We start from the raw sequence: 27,772 nt of genomic DNA, 5'->3' as shown, positions 1-27,772 counted from the left end.
TAGGGAAGCAGGTACCCTCACTAACGTCTGCGGGGAGTGTAAAATCAGTGCTGCTCTCTCTCTGGATTTAATGTTCCTGTTTTGCCCTGACAGTTACACAGCTAGGAATTTATCCTACAGATATTCTTAAAAAAAAAAAAAAAAAAGAACCCAAGTAGATATATAAGAATGTTAGTTCCATTGTTTTTAATAACCAAAAAAGCTGGACAGAGTGGGGGTTATTGAAATGTTTGTCAGTAGGCAATTGGCCTACTATAAATCGAAATAGATAATTTTTAAAGTAATGACTTTTATTTTTCTTTCTAGACTGTTGGTGAAATTGCAAGAGCTGAATTATAATTTGAAAGTCAAAGTCTTATTTGATAAGTAAGATATATTTAATATTATCTAAGATGCATGTACTATTGAAATGCTGATTTTGTTAACCAAATACAGTCTTACGCACTGGGGTCATTCGTAGGTGATCCTAGCAGATTTAAAGTGATAGTTCCCATTCTTGATGTTTGGAACTTCCCCTGTATAGCTGGTATTAACATGCCTGTGCCTTTTTAGACTATAAATGAACAAAAGAATGAGTATGTTTTATGTATTTGAGCTTGTATTGATCAAGTCTCAAAGCCTCTGGATGTGGCTCACCACCTTCCTCCCGGGCCAGCCCCAAAGGAGGGGCTCTTGGTCAAACACAAGACAGATGATCCTCCAGGCTGCAGTGATTCTGCAGCCAGTTATGGGGTTGTTTCTGGAGTGAAGTTGACAGCATTTTGGGAGGACCTGTGTAGAGCCTGCTGGATTCTCCCTTCTCTCTTCTGGGCAATAGGAACCCAGGAATGGGCAGAATCTCTCACAGGGGTTTGAATGGAGCAGGCCACCCCGTTTTTCCCGTAGACCCTGGACTAACACTGAGCTAACCATGCATGTATGTTAAGAAACAAGGTCGCTTCCCCTGTCCTTGACATATTGAACGCTTTTGTTGATATGTATGACACACTGGTTTTGCAAGTTTTAAGACCATTTATTATAATCTAAATAATTTTTCTCTGGCTTTTTTCTCTTTCCACTCCTGTAACAATATTCTTCCTTATAGCACAGTCCATGCTTTTGTCTTTCCTGCCATTGCATTTGGTTCTCGATGTTTATCAGTTAGCTTTTGCTGCATAACAAACTGTCACAAAACTTAGTGACTTAAAACTCAGTAACTTATTATTTTTCTTATTCTGTGGGCTGTAGGTGGTCCTTCTGGTCTGGGCCAGCTTAGTTGTCGCTGGGTGGTCTAGTTACATGTCTGAGGTCTTAGCTAGGATAACTGGGCCCTTCTCCAGTCATCTCTCAGAGACGCTAGCCTGGGCATTTTCACATGGTAACACATTCCAAGTGGCTAAGAATAGCAGTGTGTTAGATCTACTGGGGCTAGACTTGAAACCGGTACAGTCTGGATGATTTATTACCCAGTGATACTTGGCAGAGCTGGTGCTAGGAATGAGTGAGTGAATGAAGGGGCAGAAAAACTATAGACACAGATTTATTTTCTATTGCTCTTTTATTTATACATATACTTTTATATTTTTAAAGCTCATTTCAAAATTTAAATACACGATTTTATATATATATCTATATTTTTTTCTTTTGGCAGAGATGTGAATGAGAGAAATACAGTAAAAGGGTATGTAAAGTACTTCGCACTATATTTTACTGTCTTCTTTGTTTAATGATTCCAAGCCTTTTAAGTATTTCTACCCCGTGTTGTCTAGATTCAGAAAATTCAACATCTTGGGCACTCATACAAAAGTGATGAACATGGAGGAGTCCACCAATGGAAGTCTGGCAGCAGAATTTCGACACCTGGTAGGGAGACCAGTTTTCCCCTCTTTTACGTTGTGCCTGGTTATTAGGACTTTGGACAGTAGAGTGGTACTTTGTGCACTGTGGGATGTGGAGGCAACCCCCCGAGAGGAGACGTCCCAGAGTTTGTGCCTGGTGACTTCACCAGCACTTGGGGAATCTCAGTTCCTCCTCCTTATCCCAGGACTGTTCACTCTGTTTCCTGCAGTCTCTCTCCTAGAGATACCTCTTCTGGGCTGCAGCAGTCTCAGTAAAACATTCTATAAACCAGTGCACACATAAATCATCTGTACTTGGTGCCTCCACAACCTCAGTGATCACTCACTCTAGACTTGCAATTTTCTCAAAGGTTATTATTGCTCCCACATCCTGGCTGTTTCTTCTCCCCGCTCTGAGTGTGGCAAACCCCAGGAGTCTGTCCTCAGCCTCTTCACATTCTCCTTCCTGGTGATCTTACACAACTACTGCCTCTACCACTTAATCTCCAGGGGACTAGGGCCTGTTCCACCAGTCAGTAGACATCTAGCAGGAGGCGTTGAGGTGGGCAGTGCCTTCTTGCCTACCTCTGGAAAATCCTGGATGCGAGTTGTTCTGAGGATGTGTTGGTGCTGAGCTCTGAACACTCTGGCTCGGAGCCTGCAGGGAGGTTCAAGGCTCCCTTTTCACTGGCGACCATCTTTCAAACCAGCCAGCTCGAAGCCAGGAAGCTAGACCTTCTGTAAGAGCCTTAGTCCAAACCCAGGATTCTGAGGGTGTCCATAGCTGCTCTCAAACCCTCAGTTGCTCCTTCGAAGCTTCAAGGATTGAAGTGTTTGAGGGAAACCAGTTGGGCCTAGAGTTGCTGGGCCCAGTGTGAGAGACTCTGTTGGGTTGTGGAGGGTGAGAGAAGCTGTGCCGTGATCCTGGGGAACATGGAACAGCTAATGGAAGAGATGGGGGATCATTCAGGGAAAGGTTGCACGGGGAAGAGAGCAGGGTTCAGCGCCCTGGGATCCTTCAAACTCCGTGCTGCTCATGTTGTCAGGCTGCTGGGGAAAGGCACTCCTGCTCGTGAACCCACACTCACGGGTCGTTTCATCACTTAGTTCTGCATTCTGAAAATAACTTCACATCCTCATTCTTTCTAAGTCCTGACTTTGGTTTGAGTTGTAAATGCAGATAGCAACTTTGACCATTATTGTGTGATTTACTAAGGTGATTTCTTGTTTTATAGCAACTAAAGGAACAGAAAAATGCCGGCAACAGAACTAACGAGGTAAGAGTCTGTCTCTGTTGTGAATGGTCTCTAATTAGGTCTGTCCAGTGAGGTTGGCTCTATGCCCTGGGGACACCTTGTAGAGGCGTTCAGACTCAGCAGGGAAGAGCAGTGAATGAGCTTGGGGACTTGGTGTATCTGTGATAACAGTAAAAATACTCTGCATTCATGCTTAATGGTTTACAAATGTTTTTGCACACGAATTTACTGGACTCTCACAGACCACCCAGTGGAGTGGGTATGGTATGATGGGGTTCTGTGTTATTCATATTTCACATGTGAAGAAATTGAATCACAGAAAGTTTGCAGGATTTAGCTAAGGGTGAACAGGGAATCTCTGTCAGAGCTAAAACTAGAGGCCAGTTTTGTGACTGCCATGCCAAAAACCAAGTGTGCCGAGTAGGTTTTCCCGCCCTTGCATTCCCCACTCTGGCATCATCTTTCTATCAGTTTCCTTTTTAGAACCAGATCCTTGAGGATTTATGTCTATGATGCATTCCAAAACAAGCTAGGGACAGAGGACAAAATATCCGCAGTTGTTTTGGTCTGGGACGGTTCGTCCCTTCTGCCCGCATCGCGTGCAGTCCTTCCACACCACAGCCGGTAGAGGTCGTTTCGAATCGCGGCACAGCCCTGTTCTGGGCAGTGTAAAGACTCCCTGCTGCCTGGTTCAGCTTTGACCTTTACGATCATTGTGACCTCATTTAGTTTCCTCTCCTGTCAGCAGGGATAGTGGCTGCACCTCTCTGGTTCTAAGTTGTGTGATGAGACAATATGTAGGAGGCACTTTGAAAACTGTAACATTTCTATCCAAACCAAAGCACTTTATGATCTGCCAGGGTTATGCAAATCAGCCCTTCTGGTAGATAATAACACTGGACCACGTGTGCACTTCTCACCTACCCGTGGGCCAGAAGTGTGCAGCCCATACCAGGCAGAGTGGGGCTGAGGGCCAGAAGGTCTTACGAGTAAACCCATTAGAGGTCGCTGTTTCCCTATCAGCATTTCTTTCCCTTAATCCATAACCCTTGCCACAATTTCAGAAATCTTGTCGTTGAGATAATACTGAGATACTTATAGTAAATAAATCTGGGATAGATTATTAAAAATTAGAATCTTCTCAATTGCAGATGGTTGGGCCCAGGCTTTCTACAGCGTGCGTAGCACATATCAGGTTCTTGAACAATCTGTGAGTGAATCCCTATAATCTTTTCCCCCCTTTTTCTTTTTTAAGGGCCCACTCATCGTTACTGAAGAGCTTCACTCCCTTAGTTTTGAAACCCAGTTGTGCCAGCCTGGTTTGGTCATTGACCTCGAGGTAAGACTTTCATGATTTAGATATGGAAAACTTTATTTATTTTGACTGTTACATTTATTTTTTATTTCTCAATTTTTGTTTTAGAGATTTTTACCTAATTTCTAAAAAAGATGAAATTTTCCAGCTAATACTATCTTAATTTAGCAACTCACAAAGGTAGATAATTTAATTAACTTTCAAATTCTATAAGCTGAGCATTTATTTCAGTTGACATATCCTATTGGTTTTTATATGAAGCATTGAGACTTATTTCTTAACTGAAAGATATATCAAAAACAAACTTTGAACAAAAGAACATAACTTTAAGATTTGCAAGTATAAAATATATGCAAATTTACAAGTAATCCCTTGCTTGTTTTTGAGGCTGCGCAGTGGTCTGAAGGTGATGTTTCTGTGATTCAGATGCTTTCAAGGTCTTTGTCATCTTTCAGACTACCTCTCTGCCTGTCGTGGTGATCTCCAACGTCAGCCAGCTCCCAAGTGGTTGGGCCTCCATCCTGTGGTACAACATGCTGGTGACAGAACCCAGGGTATGGAAAACATATCTGTTTCATACTAAGGGGTAGCCAAAGACCTGCTAGTGTTATGCAAATCAGCCCTTCTGGTAGATAATCACACTGGAACACTGCATATCTGAAAGAGCCCCTGAAGGCCAGATATTGAAGGACAAGTGACATAACTCAAGTGGCATTGCCAAGGATCTTGTATGATTCTGGAAAAGTGAAGCATGTATATGTGTTAGATGTGAGAATTATGATGTTCCTTCTATCTGAATAAGCTCAAGAATTAGATGATTTAATATAACTTTTATTGTGGACAAGGTCCTTTATTGTTATTTTTTTAAAACGTAATACATCGGCTAAATAAGCATGCTTCATTTTTAGAGTGTGGATACAAGCTATTGATTAATTACAGTCGATTCTCATTATTCACTGTACTTAAGTCCATTAGTCATAATGAACACTGATTTAGCAAATACTGAACCCCAAATATGGGATTAGGTTCCTGCAAGCCTCAGGTCACAACCTTTCCTCAACCAGTCAATACATAACCTTGTTTATGTGAGTGCTTGTTTAAAGATAACTGATCTAATACATTTGTTGATCCATTAACATTGAACTCATGACCATCATCACTGTAGCTCATGCCTGAAAACTTATCTAACACAGGCATTTTCTTCCTAAGGCACATCATGGCCTGCTTGTACTTAGGGACTTTAGACAGCCCTTCAACGCCGCACTTAGGGACCATTTTAAACAATGAAATCACCAATGAAACAACACAAAAATGCAGAAAAACAATACTATTTAAGTAGATCTCAAAAAAGACATTTGTTTATTGTGTGAAAGGTGAAACAAGGAGGCAGAACACCACTTGATTTGACCTCAACTAAAAATATATATGTTGGGCAGCTCAGATTTTTCACTGCTTTGTGCCTTGGCACAACGGCAAATGAGTGTAAAAGTGCCCAGAGTATGGATTTTGGAGTTAAAAGAAAATTTCAGTGAGTAGACGAATGTGAACCTGCAGCTAATGAGAATCGACTGTGTTTCTCTTCTACCGAGAAAACTTGTGTTTGTCACAGAAACTGGAACTGAACTTTGGGACAGGCTCATGTTTTAGTGCCTAGCTTGTGACTGATGGTTTTTCAGTAGCCTTAACCTTTTTGGGTGTTTTCTCTCTAGAATCTGTCCTTCTTCTTGAACCCCCCTTGTGCACGATGGGCTCAGCTTTCAGAAGTGCTGAGTTGGCAGTTTTCTTCTGTCACCAAGAGAGGTCTCAATGTGGACCAGCTGAGCATGCTGGGAGAGAAACTTCTTGGTACGAGCATATTCACTTTTTATGTATATGAAAATGGAAATTCATGAAAATATCTCTAATTGCTCTTTTCCCCTCTTTGCTCTCTATTTGTTCACGGACGAAGAATGCTCAACTCTGTTGGCTTTTCCAGCTGCATCTTATTATACTTAAGTGGGCATTATACCTCACCTTGGAAAGAGATAAAGACCTGATAAAAGACTTAAATGAAACATTTCCCCATTATCTCATATCAGTATTTTTGAGCAGAGTTCCTAAGAGAAAGGCATTTGAATTAGGTAAAATATATTACTTGTGACTAAAATAAATCCCTTGATGAGAAAGATAAAGTCTTTTTAACCTTGAGGAGAAAAAAGTAAGTCCCCAGGATGGTAAGAATAAGGTCCTGCGGCCACCCACTGCACAGCACACACCTGAGCTCTTGCCTCAGGTGGCCAGGTAGAAGGAGACACTGTCCACAACAGGACACCTCTCAACTAGCAGTCTTGCCTAATTGGGCAGAGTCCTGGCCATGGAAGATAATTCCCTTTTAGTAGCTAATGCTGTAGATTTATCAGTCTTCTACCTCAGCAGTTAAAGGCTACTGGTGTCAAGGTCAGATCTCCAATGAGTAGGAGTATCTGCACTATTTCTATGAAAATCCATGGGTGACTTTTCTTCAAATTTGCTTTTTGTGCAATCGAAACGCATGCATTGATTGCAGACACTAGTGGACTCTCCCTAACCAAATGGCTCACTGCAGTGCCTTCTCTGTCACCATGGAGGTCTTATGATATGTAATAAAAAGTAAAAAAATCATCATATTTCATCTCTTTATTTGGTAAGAATTGAAAAAGATATATTTTCTACCTTTAATGGCTTATTTGTGGTTCTGAGGAGAGATGATGGGCTCACCACTTCTTATGGCCCGGGTTGCTTTAATTGTGTAGCTAATAATCCCTAGCCTTCTTTCCCCTCTCTCATTTCTCTTGACCTTCCTGAGTCCATGTCCTGTTTGGAGGAGGGCTGAGGGAAATGCCTAATTAATATCTAAAATAAGTTTATAAAGTCATGTCAATTAAATAGATCATCTGAGAGTGATCTTGGTCTTAGTTTGAATTAAAAAAAAAAAACAACTCTAAGATCACTGGCGGAGAAGACTGCTGAGGAAGGAGAGGAAGGTGGTGGGAAAGGATGTTGCACAGGGAGGGACCAAATAAGAGACTTCTCTAGAAAATGCAATTAATTAGTATTAGTATATCTGAGAATATAAGCCATGTACATACAACCTTCCTTTGATGGGTGTTGACTCAAATACAGGAGCCATCAGTCCAGCCAAATCTTCAGAAATGATTTCTGTTTCCTGAAAAAGCTTATTTTTATTTGTTTAGGTCCTAATGCTGGCCCTGATGGTCTTATTCCATGGACAAGGTTCTGTAAGGTAGGCATTATCTGGTTTTTATACTCTTTAAGTCCTTTTTGCTCTCTGTTGAGGTTCTCGTATTTTTCACTGTGGTAGTTCCCCATTTCTCAACTGTGCTTATTTTGGCATGCTCGCCTCCGAAGGACCCCTAGGGCAAGTTGTTTACTTTCCTTCAGCACAGAAGGTTGGTCTCCAAGTGTGAGTCTGACAGGAAGTGCCTGCCTGGGTGATAACATTCTTTCATATCCGAAATGAGTCTTCTGTTCACTCACACCAGCCCCTTTTGGCAGCATTTTAGCCCTGTCCATGAGAAACGTGTGCTCTGTGCCGGCGTGGATGGCCTGGCCGCCAGATGAGAGCTCCCCCAGCCAGCTCAAGCTGACCAGTTAGAAGGAAAAATGAGACCCCGCCAGGGGCACCAGACAGTGCCGATGAGCTACAGGCTACTGGAATTTACTAGTGCGAGGGCAGCTTTGTTCTGTGACTCACCCTGGAGGTCATTCCCTGGCTGCCTTGCTACTGTTTGGAGAGGGAAGCAGAGGCGGCAGAGGAAACAGAGCTTGATGTCTGGATGCCAAGAAGGCGGAGGGGACTGCTCTGTACAGGATAGCTCTAGCTCTGGCAGCTGGGCAGTCTTTGCAAATTAAAATCTGATGGTGGGAGGAGGCATGGTAAGTCACTAGTATTTTGGATTTTCTTGTTCTTTATGTGTGCGCTTGTTTACTTGCAGGAAAATATAAATGATAAAAATTTTCCTTTCTGGCTTTGGATTGAAAGCATCCTTGAACTCATTAAAAAACACCTGCTCTCCCTCTGGAATGATGGGTAAGGGCCATTGATAGATAAAATTTTGAAACGTACTTTTAGTACACACTCTCATATTGCATGGCTGAGACAGGCCTGACCCAGACAGACTTCATTATTTGCTAAGACTCATATGCATCTCGTAGAAATGGAGGCTTATAGTTTGTCCCTTCCAAGCTTCATGATAGTGGAACCTCATCAGATTAAACTTACTCTTTTGTGGTGTGTGTATGTGTGTTTTCAGAGTTAAATTTGAAAAACTCTGAGTGCCATTCATGCAGTCCACAAAAATTTCTTGAGCACCTATCTTTTGCTCCAAGGAAGGAAGAAAAAACTTTTTTAACTCAGTAAACCGTTTCTATCTACTCTATTCCCTGGGTTAGTTGATATTTCAACAAAGGCTTTAACTTGACCAGAAGTGTTAGAATGTGAAAATGTGTTGTCTGAGCCTTCCTCTCCGGTGTAAAAGATGCATAAATTCAGACATTTTCCTGGACTTCAAAATCATCAAATGAAATAAAAGGCTCATTAATCCAGCAAATATTCATTGATCATCTGTAGCATCCTACTGGTACCATGTTAATGATTTTTTTTTTGGACTTCAGCATACATATACATGATAGTGGAAATATATATGTGTGTGTGCGTGTGTGTGTGTGTGTGTATATATATGCCAATGTTTGTGTGTGTGTGTATGTATATATATAGGTAAGTGAAATGCTTCCCGAAGTGTCAGTTGAATAGATTTTAAAGCATCTAAAATAGTCTATCGATTTTTATCCCTTCTTCTGTCAAGTTCTTGTCATCTTGATTTGTACGTTAACGTGAAAATTAAAATTATGACTGAACCTCAGAATACCTCCATCTGTCCCTTTATACATCCAGCTGTATCGTGGGCTTCATCAGCAAGGAGCGAGAACGTGCTCTGTTAAAGGACCAGCAGCCTGGGACGTTCCTGCTGCGGTTCAGTGAGAGCTGCCGGGAAGGGGCCATCACGTTCACGTGGGTGGAGCGGTCCCAGAATGGCGGCGGTAAGCGAAGGCTCCTGCCCACATACCAATTCATACATGTGTGTGAAATCCTTCTTCATCACTACGAACCAACTCGTGCAAATAAACGAGCTTTTGACCTAAGATCACAGGCGCTATATTTACTCCCATCTGGGCCTCTCCAATAGGATTTACTATATCAACATGAATATTTGTGATTCATTGCCTGGAATATATGGTGCAAATGGTGGTTTTTAAATGACAAGGCCAAATTCTTTCCTTTTTCTAGTTTGTTATCTGTAGAGGAAAGATGTGAGTCAATGTGACTGACGACCAGTCCTTGAGAGGAAGGCCTTTTTCCACAGGCATAAGATTCCAGTGTTACTGGGGAAATCCCACATGGGAGGGCACAGATGTGGCAGGTTTTGTGAGAGGGGTCCAGAGCAGTTGCAAGTTTATCTTTTGTTATATCTTGGGTTTCTATCTAACTGAATGAACCCACGGCTAAAAAATTCTGAAACCCTTAGCATTATGACACAGTTTTCTGGAGATGAGGTTGAAGAGCGGAGATGAGAATGAAAAAGACAAACACTGGTTACTTTTCGGTGTTACTCTGTGTGAAGGACTAGAAGAAAAACTGATATGTTCCAGTGACATTTATGCGTTCAGTAGGAAGATGCAAAAAGATGGGATACTTCTCTTATTCCTTTCATTTTTTTCTTCTGGTTAAAAAAAAACAGCTGGGATTAGAGCCCAGTGTAGACAATAGAAGCTAGAGACTGTCCTTTTGTAAAACCGTCAGCAACCAGAAAGATTAAGCAGGGCATTGCCAGCTACAGAACTTTAAGATGTCTAGGTCACAGTCACCAGGGCACCTGGATAGTAGCCTCTGGGAAGTGTGCACCCGAAAGTGAGATCCTGGATCATTTAGGAAAAGCACAATTCTAATTAAGTCCAGGAGTAGGACCAGGAGTGACTTAAACTGTGGTTTCTTAATGTAAGGATTAGAGAAATAGCTAGCAAATAGGATCTTTTTGTTTATTTAAAAGTTGTTTTCTATGTATGGTCATTGTTTGTTTTAATAAAAGAATTATACTTACTTTTCAATATGAAAAGAAAAACAAACAGAAAATAAACTTGTCTTTTAGTAACAATCTATGGCTTGGACCAAGATGATCCAATTAGTAAGTCGTTGTTGATCTTGTGGGTGGCATATCACTGAAGATGCATGCTTTTAAAGGTGTTTAATAAACCTTTTTTGGCTAGATTTACATATCTGACAAATAGTGACAATGCAATGTTATTGATGGTAGAGTCTGCCTTTATAATTTTTTCTGTTTTTAAGAAAAGATTTTAATTTACTTACAAACAGAGCCATACTGTGTTGTAACTCCTAGATTGTGATTAGTTCTTACGAGGTTCTCTCAGATCCATAAACTGCAGTGTTTCGTTTCTCTCCTCTATTGTTTTGGGATATTCCATGGCACTCACTTCACTTTTCTTTTTTTCAGAACCTTACTTCCATGCGGTTGAACCTTACACAAAGAAAGAACTTTCTGCTGTTACTTTCCCTGATATTATTCGCAATTACAAAGTCATGGCCGCCGAAAACATTCCAGAGAACCCCCTGAAGTATCTGTATCCAAATATTGATAAAGACCATGCCTTTGGAAAATATTACTCCCGGCCAAAGGAAGGTAAGTGGTGCTTGTGTCCTCACCTTATCATTGTCCAAAGGTTTGCTAGAGACAGGGTGTAATCACACACACTGCCCTTGCCTTCCTATCAGTGCAAGGTGCCAGCACAAACCCCACCCAACTGTGTCATCAGCCCACCACTTTTTTTTGAATTGGTAAAAGCACGCTTTGAAAACAGGGTATGAACACAGAGCAGTTGAAACATAATGCATTATTTGGCCTGTAGGAAATGAGTATATGATTTCTTATTTTAGGGGTATTAGAAAAGTTTATTTCTGGTCTGTGTATTTGTTACATTATTACTTTTTCCACATGGAAAGGTAGGACCACCATGGCCAGCTGATTTATGCCAGCCTGCTCCTATTAGAACTGAGAAAACTGAGGCCCAGGAGAAACATAGTGGTTCATTCTGGGTGAACCAGTTAAGTTATTAGATTATGTTATTACTGGTGATTATCGTTAAGAGCAGACCCAGGCTTAGAACACAGGTCTTCTGCTTCTCAGTCTTCACTGAACTTCTTTTTAGAAAGTGCAAGTTAGACTAATCTGATTTGGAACATGCCAACAAAGCTAACTATTTTTCAGAATCAGAAATCTCCACATTAGCACAGTCACTTTGGGGAGAAGATGCCCCAGCTTACCCTGACAGCTGTTGTGTAACTACACAAACCGGACTAGGACCACGAAGCCAGATTTAACTTCACGTGTTTCGGGCTCCAACTTCTGTAGGGTTTTAAGCCTTGGAACGAGAAACCGCACAGCTTGACATCTATACTCAACTCTCCTCCCCGTTTCTTCTAGTTATTTCTGCGTTCTCACCAGAATTTCAGGTGACCCAGGGAGGGAGGTGATAACCCCATAAAGTTACGGGCTCTACCCTGGCTATCAAGAAAAAGAGTAAAATTTTGATCAAAGAGAAAGTTGATTGTTCTTGTGTAACTTCTGCCAATGGTAAGTGTACACGATGTGTTTGCTTCTAGCCCCAGAACCGATGGAACTCGATGGCCCTAAAGGAACTGGATACATCAAGACTGAATTGATTTCTGTGTCTGAAGTGTAAGTGAACACGGAAGAGTGCCATGTTTAAAAACCTCAAGCCAGCCCTGCTCCGGGCTGGGGCCTGTGGAAGATACTTGTACTTTGCTTTTCCATTGTAATTGCTGCCACCGCCATCTCAGTTGGACTTGGAAAAATCCTAATTAGAGATCCTGGTGTCACTACCTACCAGCGATTTACTGCCTTTATAAAAAAAAAAAATAACAACAACAACAACAAAAAAAACCTCACGAAGTTGTATTTAAGGTATATACGTTCTCCCCAAACTGATACTTTGAAAAAGTGTGAATAAAATGAACAAAAATCAATCAGAGTAGTTCTTTTCAATCTAGAAAAGGCCAAAGTAATGATTTACATTTTTTCCACTTGCTTTTATTTTGTTGTTTCATTTTGTAAAAGGTAGAAAAAATTTTGGAAAAGTCATTGTCAGTTATTTGGCCTGCAGCACTGTCTTGGGGTGAATGGATGTAGCCTTCATGTAAAAACACTCTGGAGCAGCTTTATCTGCATACACACCTCAAGGTAGGGATGAGGGACTCCCCAGACACTTCTCTGGTGCTCATCGGGCCAGGGCGAGCCCCGAGGCATTGGCATCTCAGGGTGACACATTGCACATGCTCGCACAGGGTTAACCAGGCAGAGGCGGCACAGGTTCCAGTCTGACTGTTTCTCACTCACGTCTCTAGAATCCGATGCATTTCCCAAGGGGCTGGGCTGGGGACAGGAACCTCCCGTGATCTATGTACTTTTTTAAAATGTATTTTACAATGCACCCACTTACTTGAAATAAAACTATAATGTGACAATTCAATCACAGGCCAAAGATGAAATCTGAGTTTACGCTACTGCTTTCCTAACCTGGATGTTGATGTTTCCTTTTCCTTTCTCCCTATTTTAGTCACCCTTCTCTGCTTCAGACCACAGACAACCTTCTCCCCATGTCTCCTGAGGAATTCGATGAGGTGTCTCGGATCGTGGGCTCTGTAGAATTCGACAATATGGTGAGTACCATACAGGCATGTCTTTGACTTGTGCTCTGTGCTCTCTGCGGCAGGGAGGCCACCCCAACAGGCCCTGGGCCTGTCTGCAAGATAATGGAAGAAGCCTCTGGCAAAGCCAAGAAGGGGGTTTTTAGATTAGCCATGACGAGTTGGCGGCTTTCATGCCCAGACAAGCTACATCATCACCAGGATATTTATTCCTGGCATTCAGCACCTTCCAAAAAATAAGTGACATTTCAAACATTTAAAAGTTCCCCCTCTGCACTTTGAAGTTGTCCATGTAGAGATGTCACAAAATTAAGGAACTAAGATTTCTCTGATAAGGAAATGTTTTCTTTTGGCCTGTTATATCAGTGCTGTGTCTGGATGAAGTAGTGTTATTTTTAGGGAAGGAGGGAACTAATGCTTGGTAATGACAATAATTATAGAGACTCAGCTAGCAGCAGTGAAATAGCTTCACCTGCTTTATGTTTGAGAACTAATTTGTACTGATAGCATGTGTGCTCGAAGGACTTGCCAGGGGTAAAAGGTTCCAGGAGTGAAACAGTTAACGAGTTCATGCTAGGGATAGGAACAGGGTTGTCCGCAGAAGAGCGAATCTTCCTTTGGGAGAATGTTTTTCAGTATATCAAATCGTATTATTTACCTGTCAGCCTGAAATCGTTAAAGATTTTTTTCTTGGTTGGCTCAATTTTTGCTGATGCTATTTAATTTTCAGCTCTTTTCTACATGAAACTATTCCAGTTCATTTTTAAAAATTTCATACTTAAATCCTTTCGGAGTTATTACTGGCCTTTCTTCATCTCTCTGTACCTGTTGCCTGGCACAGACTAGGCGCTCATAATGAGAGAGGAAGGCAGGGAGGGGAAAGGAGAGTGGGGGAGGGGCGCTGCTCTTGGAACCTTCAGGTCACACACCCATGTGTTCACAGAATGCGTTTACATGATATTAGCAATATCTGCTTATAGTCAGGTTTCTGGTATGTAACTTTTTCTTCATCCTTTTTCCTCACTTGAAGAAGCACAGGCTAAAATCTTTAGAGATTGTCCTTTCTTACACCTTCCTGATTGCTGAGGATGAAAGAAATCACTTAAGAAAATACTTTTATAGTGTCCTAGCGAAATAGTCCTGTTCCTATCGACAAGCGTAAAACGGATCTCTTATAGCTGTAAGGTCGCATCCTCTGTTAGAATTTAGATCTCAACTCTGCTGCAGAATGCTTTATAAATCTGACACAAAAATGGCATAAATATAAAGCCTACTGAGAATATGTAAGATAGATTGACAGAACCAAAAATACAGGCTGATCTTTTGTAACTCCTTTGTTGTTCCTGAGCAATTTTCATCACATTATCACCACCATTAATCGGTGACACTTATTAAGCACTTACGGTGTACCAGGCACTCCACAGGTAGTAATTTGTTCAGTCTTCACAACAACCTTCTGTTAGGTATTGTTGTTGTTCTTATTTTTACAAGTGTGGAGAAAGAACCCTCCATCCCCCACAATTTCAAAACTTGTCTAAGATCAAACAGTATGTAACAGAACGAATATTTGAATCCACCTGGTGTGTCTCTAGAGTGCCTGGTCTTGTCCACTATCCTGGAATACCTCCTACAAAAAGCTGCTTCATTCAGAACATGAACCCTAGATAAGCTGTTTGCACAGGACTGAGTTATGTTTTATTCCGATTTATTATGACAAAGGCAGTGTGGCCTTTGAGTGAGAGGCCTGTGTTTGGGATTTGGACATCAGAGTCTAACTCTGTCATCACCGTTATTCCCTGTGACCTTGAGAAAATAAGATGGATTAATTCCCTCCATCTGTGCAAGCAGTGTGATTGCTTTCTCTGTGCTCTCAGAATGATACTCTGAGAGCAATTTAAATAGTCTTAATAAATGCCAAAAAGTGGTTTTTGGTCTCTAGATGCCTCCTGTAGCCATCCCATTCCATTCTAGATGATTTAATTTATTTCATTTGTAGAGTAAAATAAACCTATTTTACACACACACACCCCTCTCCAGATTAAAGCCATAGATGATTTAAAGAGCTAAAAGAGGCTATAAATATGGGCACAACACCGGTTAGATAAAATAAAAGTTGAATTGTCCAAACTGGCTGGACTTTACCTTGTCTGTCTCAAATAGTCTGTCCTCAACCTTGGTCATGATTTCCATTCAGCATCCACCCTTGTAATTAGGGCGTATGCTCTGAAATAGAATAACCTCTTGTAGAGGTGGCTGGTTTCAGCCGCGTCTGGAGCTTGCAGCTCTGGACTAGGGTGGCCACGGGTTGACGCCTGGGGCCACCCTCAGGAGTGGGAGGATCACAGGCTCCTGAGGAAATTGTCCAAGAGAGACAGAGCACCAGTGTTTTCTGCAGCAAGACTTGAGTATTTGTTTAGTCTGGATTTCCTGGACAATAAACTTTTTTCCTCTGGGACGACAGGAAAACCAGTCTATTCTCCTAGAGGCCTGTGGTTAAAACTGATAATAATAGGAACATTTATTAATGTACTATTTTCCGCCTATCATGCTAGACACTCTACATATGCTATCTAATTTAATCCTTTCAACAGATCTATCTGCTAGGTATTATTGCCTCCTTTGAATACATGAGGACTGTGAGATTTACAGAGATTGGTTAACATACCATATCACACAGCTGTAAGGGACAGTGACAGGATTTGAATCCAGGCCTTCTCTCTCCCTCTCTCTCTCCAAAGTCTTCACTACACATTTTCAGTGTCAGCCACACTGAAACATGACGGCAAACCTTTATTATGCTTTTAATCCAAAATAATTTTCCTAAGAGCCCACTGTGTACCAGCCACTTGGGATTAAAAAAAAAAAAATTGACTCGGTTCTCAAGATGCCTACAGTCCAGTGCTGTGTTTTTGTTGGTATTTTGGGTTGAATGATTCCCTGTTGTGGGGGAGCCGTCCTGTGCATTGTAGAATGTTTACCAGCATCTCTGGCCTCTACTCACTAGATGCCAGTGGTTTCCACATCCCCATACTCAGTCATGACAATCAAACATGTCTTCAGACTCACACTGCTGGGGGACAGAGTCACCCCTGGTTGAGAGCACCTGGTCTAAAAGGAGTGCCCAGCATGGCAGTGAGATGGGGAGTCAGTGCAGGTGGGTGTTCTTGCCTACAGGGTGCCCGGTTCAAGGTAGCTGGGCAGGAGGCACTGCGGGAGGCTCTGGAGGGGTTCCTAATGATTTTGCTTCTCACACTGTACCTGAAAGATGATTTGTTACTCCTCCTGAGTGGCCTTTAAGGACAATTCGTCATTTCCCCCATACCCGTCTGCATGTCTGGCGTACAGCTGGGCATTGCCTCACCCCTGTTTTACATGAGCAGATTTGCCACATTGCTCTGTCCCCAGACTTGCATAACAGCAAAAAGCTTTATGTAGCCTGGATGAGTTGACGGAACTAAGCCAGCAGGCCGCAGAGTAATAATCCGTGAGCTTAGAGGATATAAAAGGTCTCAATGAGTCCAGGAAGAATGACAGCCCATGCTGAAAGCCCTCTAATAACACGGTGGTTATTTGCTGTTGAAACTGTCTTCCACTCCACTGTCAAACAGACAAGCAATGACAAATATATGAATCTGCATTTTATAAGATCAGTGTAATAAACTTAACCACATTTTATCTTTTTGCAGATGAACGCAGTATAGAGCATGAATTTTTCTCATCTTCTCTGGAGACATCTTTCCTTCCCACCTGTGATTTCCCCCTGCTATTCTGTTTCTTCACATCCTGTGTTTCTAGGGAAATGAAAGAAAGGCCAACAAATTTGCTGCAGCCTGTTGATAGCAAGTGGAGTTTTGCCTAATTCAGAAACATCTGTTACTCTGCAGGGCTTCATGCATCTAATTAAAGGTAAAAGTGGAAGGCCTTCTCCACAGAGTGGATTTTACAAAAGAAAAACATCCAGATACACCCAAAGCAACAGGACTACTAGAATGAGAGTGCTTTGGGAAAGGTGAGAAGTTAAGCAGCATCTAGCAAACACTATGCATGAAGTCAGTGCCCAACTGTTACAGGTTATTGGAGAGATCACATGGTTCTTTGGGGGAACTTCTGGGTATAGGATTGGCAAATTTCTGTTCTGGAGAATTTTTATTTGTTCTGTTTTGAATATGGCTGGAAGTTTTCCATTGGTTTACCTATGAAATAGTTCAAAGCTAAGTTTATCTAGAATTACATCAACTCTTTTTCAAAGGTAGCCATCCCATAACTGGGCAGGGGATAAAGGTTGTGTTCTGTATTTTATTGTATCTTCCTTCTTATCTAGAGCAAAAGATAAATTCTCTCTCTTGAGCGAAGTAGCTCCTCTATTTGTTATGGCTTTATGATACTGGCTAATATCAATAGAAGGAAATACATTTTCCAAATTTAGGAGTAGTAATTTCTGCTTAAACTTGAATATCCAAAGCTAAATATATTCTGCCTTCATTATGGTCACTAGTAAATGAATTGTCTTCACAGTTTTATCAAGGGAGCCAGGCTATTAAGGGAGTTTTATCAAGGGAGACAGCGCTCTCAAGGTAAATCTTATTATTTTTCAAAAAGTTGAAATCATAGATGTAGACAAACTTGGAAATTTAATTCATGTTTCCTAAATGGGTTAATTCGTTTTTATTGTCATTAGCTGGAATTTAGTCTATTAGTCAGAACATTTCCAAACTGAGAAGAAAAAATAGTAACTGACAAATCATTAACCAGAGATAATTAAATTCAAATAATTTGAAAACTCGTCCTGTGTAACTGCATTGAAAATTGCATATTTTTCACTGATAAATGTGTTTCTCTGACAAATACATTTGCAAATGGTTCCATTATCTCTCCTGTGCTTTTTCTGTACCCCTTTTTGAGTGGGTGATGTTTTGCAAAGTGTGTGACATTACTTACCTTCTTCCTTCACTTGGTACTAACGCAAAAAAAGTGGTTTGGGGTATGGATTTGCCAGTGTTTTTCAAATAACTTTCATAGACTGCTGTCTCTGTAGCTGCATCTTCTTTTCTGACTGTCACCACCGTAATGATAATACTATGTAAATGCTGTATTTTTCTGGTGGAGATAAAGTTTTCTTGAAGTCTATTTTAAAATTAAAGCTAAAGTATATGTATTGCATTAAATATATGCACATGTACTTTGTACTGAACACAAATTAAGGCTTCCTCTCAGTTTTTACGTAAGATGTCATGAACCTGACCGGGTTTTGCATTGACTTTTTAAATTGAAATGATGAAAGAACAAAGAAGACAACATTAAGAAAATACTATTCTAATTGCTGGTGTTTATTTGGTATATTTTTGCCCTTAAGAGTGATTTGGCATGTTTCATTTTACTGCACTAGCGAGAGACTTTGTTTACTTTTCAGAAGTATTAAAATGCTAGTGTTAGTCTCTTCTTAATAGCACTTGGTGTAAAGATTTTAAAGGTTACTGGCAGTACGTATAAGTGTGGTGCTTTCCTCATTCTTTTTTTTTTTTTTTTTTTTACTTACGATTAAACATAAAAATATGTCTGCCTTTATTCTAAACAACAAAATTCCTAAGTGTTGCCCTTTCCTATCCTGCTTGTCACCAGAATTGCTATGGCAGATTAAGATAGGTCAGTGGAAGAGATCAGAGAGAAAACATTGTTGGAGCAAGCTGTAATGGGTGCCATAAAAAGCAAACAAACACAAAAAGGTACTTTGGTCTTGCTTGGTAACTCCAGCAGCCTCCAAATACACAAATAATTTGGCACCTATTTTAAAATGAATTTCAGTACTGCTAATGTAAGTTTTAAATTTTAACGTATATGTTAAAATTTAACATATGCAGCCATCTGTAATCCATACCTCCATGATTAGATGAGTCATTACTGAGAAGTTACTGCAACCACACAAAAGGTGCCATTTTTTTCTCCTAAAATGTCATAAGCCAAAAAGCTGTGACCTTCTCAAAGCAAAAGTCACTGTGTGCTAGAAAAAAAATAGTGTGAGACATAATCACCAAGTTAGACATAAATCTGGCAAGTTAGACGTAACTATTGTTTGAAAAGTTATCGAAGAATAGTGGTAGACAGCTTGATAAATATGATCATTCTCATCTCCATATCTGCAGTATTTACATCTAGGAAGTGTAAAAGTTTCTTCATAATGATTGAGAGCTGTATTTCTCCAAGGAGTAAAGTAGATAATGCTCTGGCTTGCCAGTATAAATTTGTATTCTTACATAATTAGTCATTATAAGAAGTCACTAAGTAGATTCTGGCTTAGGGATGTGTCTTTGTTTTAGGAGTATTTATTGTTTTAAGAGTATTTCTTATATGGTGTTTGTAGGATGTTTCATAAGCATAGAGATTATATGTAATACCTGGGGAAAGGGAGTTTTCTGAGATAGCAAGAAATAGATTTTACTATTTACCTGGCATTCAGTGAGTAAAATCTGTTTATTTACTATAAGCTAAAGTGGAATATCAAGTCTTAAGGAATATAGTGCTCCTTTCACGTTTGACTATCCGAGGGAAAACAGGAAAAAACTGGAAATTGTTTTGAAAATCTGGTACCTACTTTTTGAACTGGGATGCTATTCCCAAAGTAAGGGAATAGCATTACTTGAATGGCTTCTTTTGGTTATCCCTTTATTAGTTCATCAGATATATTTATATTGAGCACCTGCCATGAGCCAGACACTATTCTAGATGTTTGGGAAACATTGGTAAACAAAAATGGACAAAGATCCCTGCTTTTGTGGGGCTTAATATGTTCTGAGATACTGGATCATATGTTCTAGTACAATCAGCTTATTAAAACTTAAGATTTTGTGAAGCAAATATAGCCAAAAGCTATACAAATTTAAATGTTATATAAAAATATAAATAATTTCAAATAACTGGCAGTTTTTAAGCAGTTTTAGTAAGGCTAAAGATAAGATAATCAATATTGTTTTTGGATCCTTCTGAGATGAGTTTGTATAGTTCTTAAATAATACTGACTTAATAATACTCAGCTTCTCAGTTTTGGTGAACTAACCAAGTTATGTGTTTGCTATACTGACAAATTAAATATCTTGTTTGACCAATTGAAAAAAAGAACCATACTTAAGCAGTTTTAAACTTCCTTATTAAATTTATATTGGTTATACAAAGAATATAAGGTTCCTAAAAGGTACCTTTGACAGAAAGCTGTCAAATACCTATTATCAAACTATGTAAATTCTATATTTCTTAAGGCTGTCATACCACTTTAACACCCTAGTGTTGGTGTCTGTTTGCAGCCTTTCTCCATTTCTTGTACAGGACTGAAGCAGTCTTGATATTCTTTGGCTATAATGACTGCTTGGCGGACTCACTGCCTAGTACTCTTCATTGACTATTTGGAGAGGGAGCAGGGGCAAGCCTGGGGCACACAGAGGCCTGGAGTCAGGTTCAGGCTCTGGAACAGAAATGAAACATCCAATCTTTGCCCCTTTTTAATAATTGACTTAATTTTCTAATCCTTCCCATCCCAAAACACATACCTTCCCTAGTCTTCTAGTAAATCACATCCTTTCCATATATAACTATAAATTACCCCTTCCTCCAAAAGCCTTTTTTTTAAATACCACCTGATACATTCTTGGGCGACTTCCCTGTGCTATCTGGTTTATGATTTACAAATTTACTCAGTTTTCTATGAGGGTTAGCAAGTAAAATTAGGAAGATTACCCCAGCCCCTAAAACAAATCGCACAAAAATAAAATCATGTTATATCAAGAATAAGTATTTCTTAATGTTTCTATATTTGGAATTATTCATTCATGTTTTTCCTCTGCATTGATGTTATGCTCCTATCTGCGGATGTGCATATGCATAGCTCAAGTTCACCACGTGCTGTAAGACTTAACTTTGTAGCGTTTATGATTCTCCTCAAGACTCCACAGAGGCAAGATTTGAGCTAATAACGCCAGTAGCTAGATATTCCTTCCATAGTGTGCCCCGTGTGGTAGGGTGCAGGGAAAGAACGTGGGACTAAGTTCTGTGTTACAGCCCACTCTTTGGTCTCAGCTTCATCTGTAAAGGAGTGGGATTCACTTAGAAATTTCTGGTGTCTCTTCCAGTTTCAAAATGTTAATAATGCAGACAGATTAACACTGACTGCTATAACAAAGCAAATTACTTTGTGACAAACAGCTTTGATCGTTGACACTGGACAGCCATGGTGTTTGTGTACTTTATGGTTGGGAAACCATACGCTAACTCTAAACCTGGGGATCAGGGGTTTCCTGCATTGGAAGCGAATGCCATTCCACATACCCAGTCTGGAGCTGCAGTTTACCAGTTCAGCTGGATCTGCTTAGACCCTGGTGTGGCAGTAGCAGTAGGCTCAGCTCCCCAAAGAGATGTCAAGGCTTTGTGAAAATGATCCCTGTCCCCTTTAAAGGAGGTTAAGAATCCCTCCCAGCAAAGAACATGTTTAATGATTCAAGTCAACAAATATTTACTGAGCACTTACTAACTGTAAAAGGATAGTGTTAGCTTCTAGGGGACTAGACATGTGCCTACCCATCTTCTCACCTTCAAGGATTAACTCCATACAGGATTCTCATCCTAACCAGGTGTCAGGTAACCCCACCTGACACCTTGCATAGTACCTGGCTCACAGTAAGCATTAGAAATGGATTTGAACCAACTAGACACAGTCCCTGTGTTCAGTAGAGTTCCTAACCCAGTGATGTAAGAGAAAATCTTAGTTGTTAAAAAAAAAAAAAAAAAAAAAATTTCAGTTTTTTTTTTTGATACATGTATTTATTATGCTGTAAAAAGCAACACTACCTGATTTCATTTAAAATAAATATTTCCCAATTTCAGAATACTTACAACTTATAATTTTAAGATTAGATTCACTTTGGGAGGTTCTGGCGGCAAATACATTACATTCATAGCTGTACAATCCCCAGAAAGAATCTAAATCCAACATCTGGTCATTCAGTCTCTGCCAGACAGACAAGAGCATCAAATGGTCAATAGCTAATCCAGCTCTGCAGTTAAAGGGCAGTGGGGGCAGCATGGGGTACAGCGCATCACACCCAAAGATGAGATCATTAGAACTGAGACCAGCAAAAACAACAAGGTATACAAAGCTTTAAATAAACATGATCATATAGAGCTCTCATGATACAGAAAAAAAGCACATATGATCCTAAAGCCAAAACAAAAAGATCTTTGGAGTATACTGATGGCAGCAGTGAACAGCACAGTCAAAAGCATTTAAATATACTCATTATTATCAGCCACCAGCAAACAGCCAGAGCAGGAACCAGTAGACAGTCATCAATAACCTTATGGGTAAAGAAGTTCACAATTTAAACCACAAAAATTTTACCAAGTAGTTTTGATCTGAGAAAAGATGAAAACTATCTTTGTTCCCAAATAATAGATAGAACCTCTTTTTATTAAAGCAAGCCTCAAAATCATTGGTAATCTTTAAGCCACACAATTGAACCATCTTAATGTGTCATTCTAATCACACAAAGCAAGCTGCTGTTGGAGCAGTTATTTCAATTGATGTTAATTCAAAAGGATCTACCCATAATATCTTTGGGGATAATGCTGTTCCTCTGTATTATTTTGCAAATACTACCTGTCTACATGGCTTGATAGGTTTTGCGGGCAGGAACACAGACAGCAGCAGGGCTGGGTGCCCACCCACCTTATTCCTCACAGAAGCACACACATGGGATGGCTTCGTGCCTGATGGAGCTCAGTTAAGGAACACTGGCCATGGTTCTACTAAAGGAGGCACCTACTAGGGAATAGGAGGGTGATGGCGGAAGCCACTGACTTAGACTGGAAGCAAAAATTGAAACACCTGGAGGCTTGCTAGAGTGGGAAAGGGGCCATTAGGCATGATAAAGCTTGAAAGCAGCCGTGTGTGCTCATAAAAAAGGGGTGGGGGGAGGAATTGCTATATTAACAACTAGCGTTTGTGTGGTTGAGGTTTCTGCTCATTTCACTAAACTCAGCTTCAAAGGAGTCCATTTCTGTGTTTGTGTGCCTGTGCCTGTATGTGTGCCTAATATCAGAAATCCTCATTAACATAACTCTTTACCTCTGAGGTACAATACGATAAAGTATGTGTGCAGTTCCTCACCAAAAAGAAGAGATGGGCCTCCATTGAAGGTGAAATCGCCTGTTCTTATTATTAAACTGTAACGTCCATCAAAAATTATACAAGAGAGATTCAGGAAAAAACTGGAGTGATCTAGTGGTCCCCCAAATATAACAAATATCTTGATGCAGACTTTTACTGACAGGTTTAAAAACAAATGTTATCTGTAGCGGTTCCTATACCATCACAATAACTTTGGTAACTTACAGCACTTCTGATTTATCTTTATCCTGGAAGCTGAAAAATATCTTCTTGAAAGAGCTGAAGTAGCACATCTCTTCTTTAGGCTGATAGATTTTACTAATTTGTACTAAGCTTAATAATTTGTCTCTAGTTCATTTCCTATAGACAGATGGCATACTTATAGCTCAGATGCCAAAAAATGAAGCATTTTCTGACTTACTGTGGAAAAATGAAAACTGCATAGTATGTCAGCACCTACTTTCCCAGCTAAAGGAAAGAGGCAAAATAGCTAAATGTCTGGGAAGAAAAGCTGGACAAAGGAGATATAGAAAAAGGAAGTTTTTTCAAAAGTATTATAACTACATTCACACATAAGTTTTGGTCACCAAACATACCTTAAACAGATTCCCTGATAAAGTCTAATCAGAATTGGTCTATCCTACTAATAGTTTGTTAACTATTGTAATTTTTAAAGTCATGTCATGAAGCTAGGGTGATGGGAGACATTTTAAACACACACAACCATAAGTGCATATAGTTGTCCAAACACTCAAACTAAATCTATATTTGAAGTCATGAAAATCACACTTATTTTGCTTCTAAAGGCAGCCTTGACCCATTTGGACAAGCTGCATAACAGAGCTTAATTTATAAATGCATATCAGCAGATTATCACCATAAACTGAAAATTCACAAAAAACAAAAATAAATCATGAAGACCACACAGTTAAGCTAGCATTGGTAACATTTCTTTTACATCAAATTATACATTGCACGAGGTAAATATTGCTCACATTATGGAGGGAGATTGTTTTATTTCTATTTTTTTCCCAAAGAGATCAGTTTTGTCCTGTGTGTACAATGAAGAAAACTCCAGTAACACTGAAATGACAAATATTGTAAAATATACATCACTACCAGATAGAAATGCACATGTTCTTCATAATCATTCTCCACAATTACATAGGTAAGTGATTTAAATCTTGGGCTTCAGACCGTTACAAGAGTCCATCGAGATTCTTATGGACGGTTTGATTTTCCTTCCCATTGTCGGAATCTCCTTGAGGCGTGTATTGGACTTGGTATTCCTGGAGGATTTTAAACACGTCGTGGTGCCCGAAGTGCAGTGCTTCATCCATGGGAGTGTTATTCCACCTAAAGAAGTAGTGCAGCATGGGCCGGGTCATTAGCTAATTTCTGTACAAACACGATAATCCAGTATTCTTAGATTTTAAATACAGGTTGAAGGGCCATTCAGATTTAGCCATTTTAATAATAAAAGTAAAAATTAATTGAAATACAGAAAAGGATTTATAATTCAAAGAGTGGCCTCAGAGACAACTTTGGGATATGAGAAGGAAGAGAAAAATGTGTTCTACAAAAAGATCTTGTTCACACATCTCAGGGCTTTATGGAGGGGAAGTTCTAGTGTTGACAGATTCCGTAGACTTCTCTAGATTCTGGAATTTTAACTTCATGAAAAACTCAAAGGACTTCTCTTTAAATAAAATGTGAAAGAAAATTCAGATAAATAACGTTCATCATCTTAACTTTGATAGAAAATTTGTGTTCCTGTCAGTTGAAAATCACAATAAATCTCAGAGGTCTAGAAATAACCATGGCCTCATTAGGACTCAAACATACACTGTGGGAGCAAGACTGACCCCAGAAGAATTTTCATCATCTCTGGTAAGAATGGGAACCCAGAGCCTCTCCTGGACCACTACCCAACAGGAAGAATACCCTTTCCACAGTGTGTTTCTGGGGCTGTGCTCTTTAGAGGGAAACAGGTGAGGACTGAAGAAGAAATGAAGGGTTGTCAGTAGTAGTAAATCAGCTAATTAGTCTTTTGAAAAAGGAGACAAGACTATGAAACACACCCTAAGTAAATGACAGTATGATAATTAGTTCCCTAATGCTTCACAGATTGTCAAGCCTCTCTCTCATCATCTCGCTCTACTCATGTCCCTTCTCCATGGCTAGCAGACTCTCTGACTCCAGTTTTTCGTGAGCCGCTCTCACCAGATTCCGGTTTTCCTTTCTTATTCTTCTTTCTTTTCCATCTTTGTCCTTAACCTTTACCATCCTAAGGAGGTCGTAATATATGGATATGAAAAGTTTTTTAAATAGTCTCATGTTAAAAATATTTTTGGATAGTTTGGTAACCTGTTCTTAGTTTTTTAAAATCAGGTAAGTAACATTTTACGTGTATCTTTTTTTTTCCCCTCAAAAAAACAAACAAAAAAAAAGCTGACTTAAGGTTGCCTTTTACTTCTATCTCAGCCTTTATTTAGAGAATGGCCTTAAACCGGGAGTTGGGGGATACTTTTCAGTCATCTACAGCATATAATTATGTCTTTCTGGAAAAAAACAATGTTAACTGCAAGTTATCTTTTTTATAACTCTTCTTCCATGAAATAATGAAACGTATCAACTTTAGAGAATACACTAAATTCGCTCAAGCCTGTTTTGCAATTTGAGGTGAAACTAATTTCATGAAATAGCGAAGAGAGTTGTCTTGGTCTAACTTACATTACCAAGTTTCCGACTTAGCTAACTTTTGCCTATCAGATCAGTACTTCCACATTCCTAGAGGTCAGGGCAAAACAAAAATACTTCAGTCCTTAAATATACAAAGCAAAGTAAATATTTCCAGCATGTGTTAAATAGTATTTTAGGTGGGATTATAAATGGGTGTGGAGGGAAACACTTTTCAGTTTCTTGCTCTAGAAAGAGCTGGTATGGGCATTATATTTAGGGACAAAAGGGAGGACTGTCACCGTAACATGAGGTTTTAGAATACTGCCAATGAAGGGAATGATCTTAGATAACCAAAGTGTTACCACACTTAGAAAATTGCTAACAATTTCAGACACTGACATCATAACTTTTCTGCATTTCTTGCAAGCTGAACTAATAAAGGCCAACCCCCTCATTTAAAAATAGTAAAACCTTACCAAACAGATCTAATAACTACAGGATAATCATGCTCCAAAATTAATACAGTCCTCAATGATCCAAGCTAACCTCAATAATATCAAATCTCTCCATCAACTATTTTTTCCTTCCATTCTTCTAAACCTTTTTTCTCATCACTCACTGGCTCGTCCAGTTATATAAGTCCAGTTACACAATGTGCAAGTATGTGAATACAGACTTTAAGAATATTTGAATATACATAAGCTGCAGTCTTATCCTGCCCTTGACTGTCCAGTTGGTGGACAGCACTTAAACTGCAGGATGAATTGCAGTTCACTATCTGGAGCAAAAGGGACAGGAACAATATATTCCAGGCAGATTTTGCCCACTGTAGATAGAGGGCCCTTCTCTTCCTTCTGTGCCATCAAACCTTGTCTCTTCCCCAAAGCACTGATTAAAATCCAGTTTCCACAAAGCCTTCTAAAACTGACTCCAACCAAATCCCGGAGTTTCAACAAACTCCAATATATTCACTTTAGAGTTCTACAACAGTAATTTTCTTATACATTTAAAATATGCTCCTGTAAACGTCTATCTTGTCTATCGTGTGAAGTTAAAAACCCCGTGAGGGCAAAATTCCTATTTTTCTCTTTCCAAACACAATGACTTGTTTTTGTCATACAGTGTATTGACTGACAGTCAAACCAAACTGAAAAAAGTCTAAATAAGAGACTATTCCTAGAGAAGAAATTGGATATGGGAGGGAAAACGATCTTCCTAGCAGAAACAAGGTTTTGTTGTTGCCTTTATAAGGCACCATACCAAGTTCTAGAATGTCTCCAATATATACCCAGTGATTTTATCATCGCAACCATTATGCCCCTGCATAATAAAACACTGACTTGCCAGTTATACGTTAGAAGGTAACATTGGTGCTCACCTATCCTTGGGGAAAGGGTTTACTTTGCAGGCTTCCAGCAAGAATTTGACAACTTCGACGTGACCTATATCCAAAACAAAACAAGTGGATTTTAGTATTGAGTAGAAATTAAGTGAAAAAAGAAATAGACAAGAGGTTCACATAATTACCCTCTGCAGCAGCTACATGGAGTGCTGTTCTAGAATCGTAGTCTCGCTGTTCCATATCCATGGCTGACAAAGCAAATCTGAAAATTTGGAAGCACAGCTATTCATTTTATATATATAAATGTAAAATTTAATTCACAGTCATAACATTGACTCCAGCAGTTCAGTCTAAGGCTCTGTGAGACAGGTGCCATCCCTCAGCAGACTCATTAATGGGAACCGGCGCACAAGCACCTTGGAGATGCCACT

At 39.7% G+C, this 27,772-nt stretch overlaps 2 protein-coding genes across 3 annotated transcripts in view; one reads left to right on the top strand and one right to left on the bottom strand.

Annotated features, from left to right (window-relative positions):
• STAT1 (signal transducer and activator of transcription 1) overlaps positions 1 to 18,035 on the top strand; it is a 36,655-nt gene extending 18,620 nt beyond the window's left edge. The window contains exons 11-24 of one of the 2 annotated variants that reach the window (XM_006921294.3): positions 307 to 366; positions 1,631 to 1,660; positions 1,749 to 1,842; positions 3,053 to 3,094; positions 4,329 to 4,412; positions 4,844 to 4,942; positions 6,098 to 6,233; positions 7,601 to 7,650; positions 8,363 to 8,457; positions 9,322 to 9,467; positions 10,937 to 11,122; positions 12,103 to 12,178; positions 13,077 to 13,179; positions 16,854 to 18,035. In XM_006921294.3, coding sequence (XP_006921356.1) covers positions 307 to 366; positions 1,631 to 1,660; positions 1,749 to 1,842; positions 3,053 to 3,094; positions 4,329 to 4,412; positions 4,844 to 4,942; positions 6,098 to 6,233; positions 7,601 to 7,650; positions 8,363 to 8,457; positions 9,322 to 9,467; positions 10,937 to 11,122; positions 12,103 to 12,178; positions 13,077 to 13,179; positions 16,854 to 16,868 — 1,216 coding nt within the window. In that variant the 3' untranslated portion in view covers positions 16,869 to 18,035. The remainder of the gene's footprint in view (positions 1 to 306; positions 367 to 1,630; positions 1,661 to 1,748; positions 1,843 to 3,052; positions 3,095 to 4,328; positions 4,413 to 4,843; positions 4,943 to 6,097; positions 6,234 to 7,600; positions 7,651 to 8,362; positions 8,458 to 9,321; positions 9,468 to 10,936; positions 11,123 to 12,102; positions 12,179 to 13,076; positions 13,180 to 16,853) is intronic. The other variant, XM_025039323.1, reaches the window with a different exon arrangement.
• Positions 18,036 to 23,340: 5,305 nt separating this feature from the next.
• The window catches only part of GLS (glutaminase), a 69,862-nt gene continuing 65,430 nt past the window's right edge, over positions 23,341 to 27,772 (bottom strand). Inside the window, exons 16-18 of the mRNA XM_015596550.2 lie at positions 27,527 to 27,603; positions 27,378 to 27,441; positions 23,341 to 24,673 (exon numbers count right to left, since the gene is read on the bottom strand). Of these exons, the coding sequence (XP_015452036.1) occupies positions 24,517 to 24,673; positions 27,378 to 27,441; positions 27,527 to 27,603 (298 nt within the window). The 3' untranslated portion in view covers positions 23,341 to 24,516. The remainder of the gene's footprint in view (positions 24,674 to 27,377; positions 27,442 to 27,526; positions 27,604 to 27,772) is intronic.

Source organism: Pteropus alecto, unplaced genomic scaffold (assembly GCF_000325575.1).
Source record: "Pteropus alecto unplaced genomic scaffold, ASM32557v1 scaffold3, whole genome shotgun sequence".
NCBI lineage: Eukaryota > Metazoa > Chordata > Mammalia > Chiroptera > Pteropodidae > Pteropus > Pteropus alecto.
The sequence above is the reverse complement of the archived record's forward strand: the minus strand, read 5'-3'. Positions and strand labels throughout refer to the sequence as shown.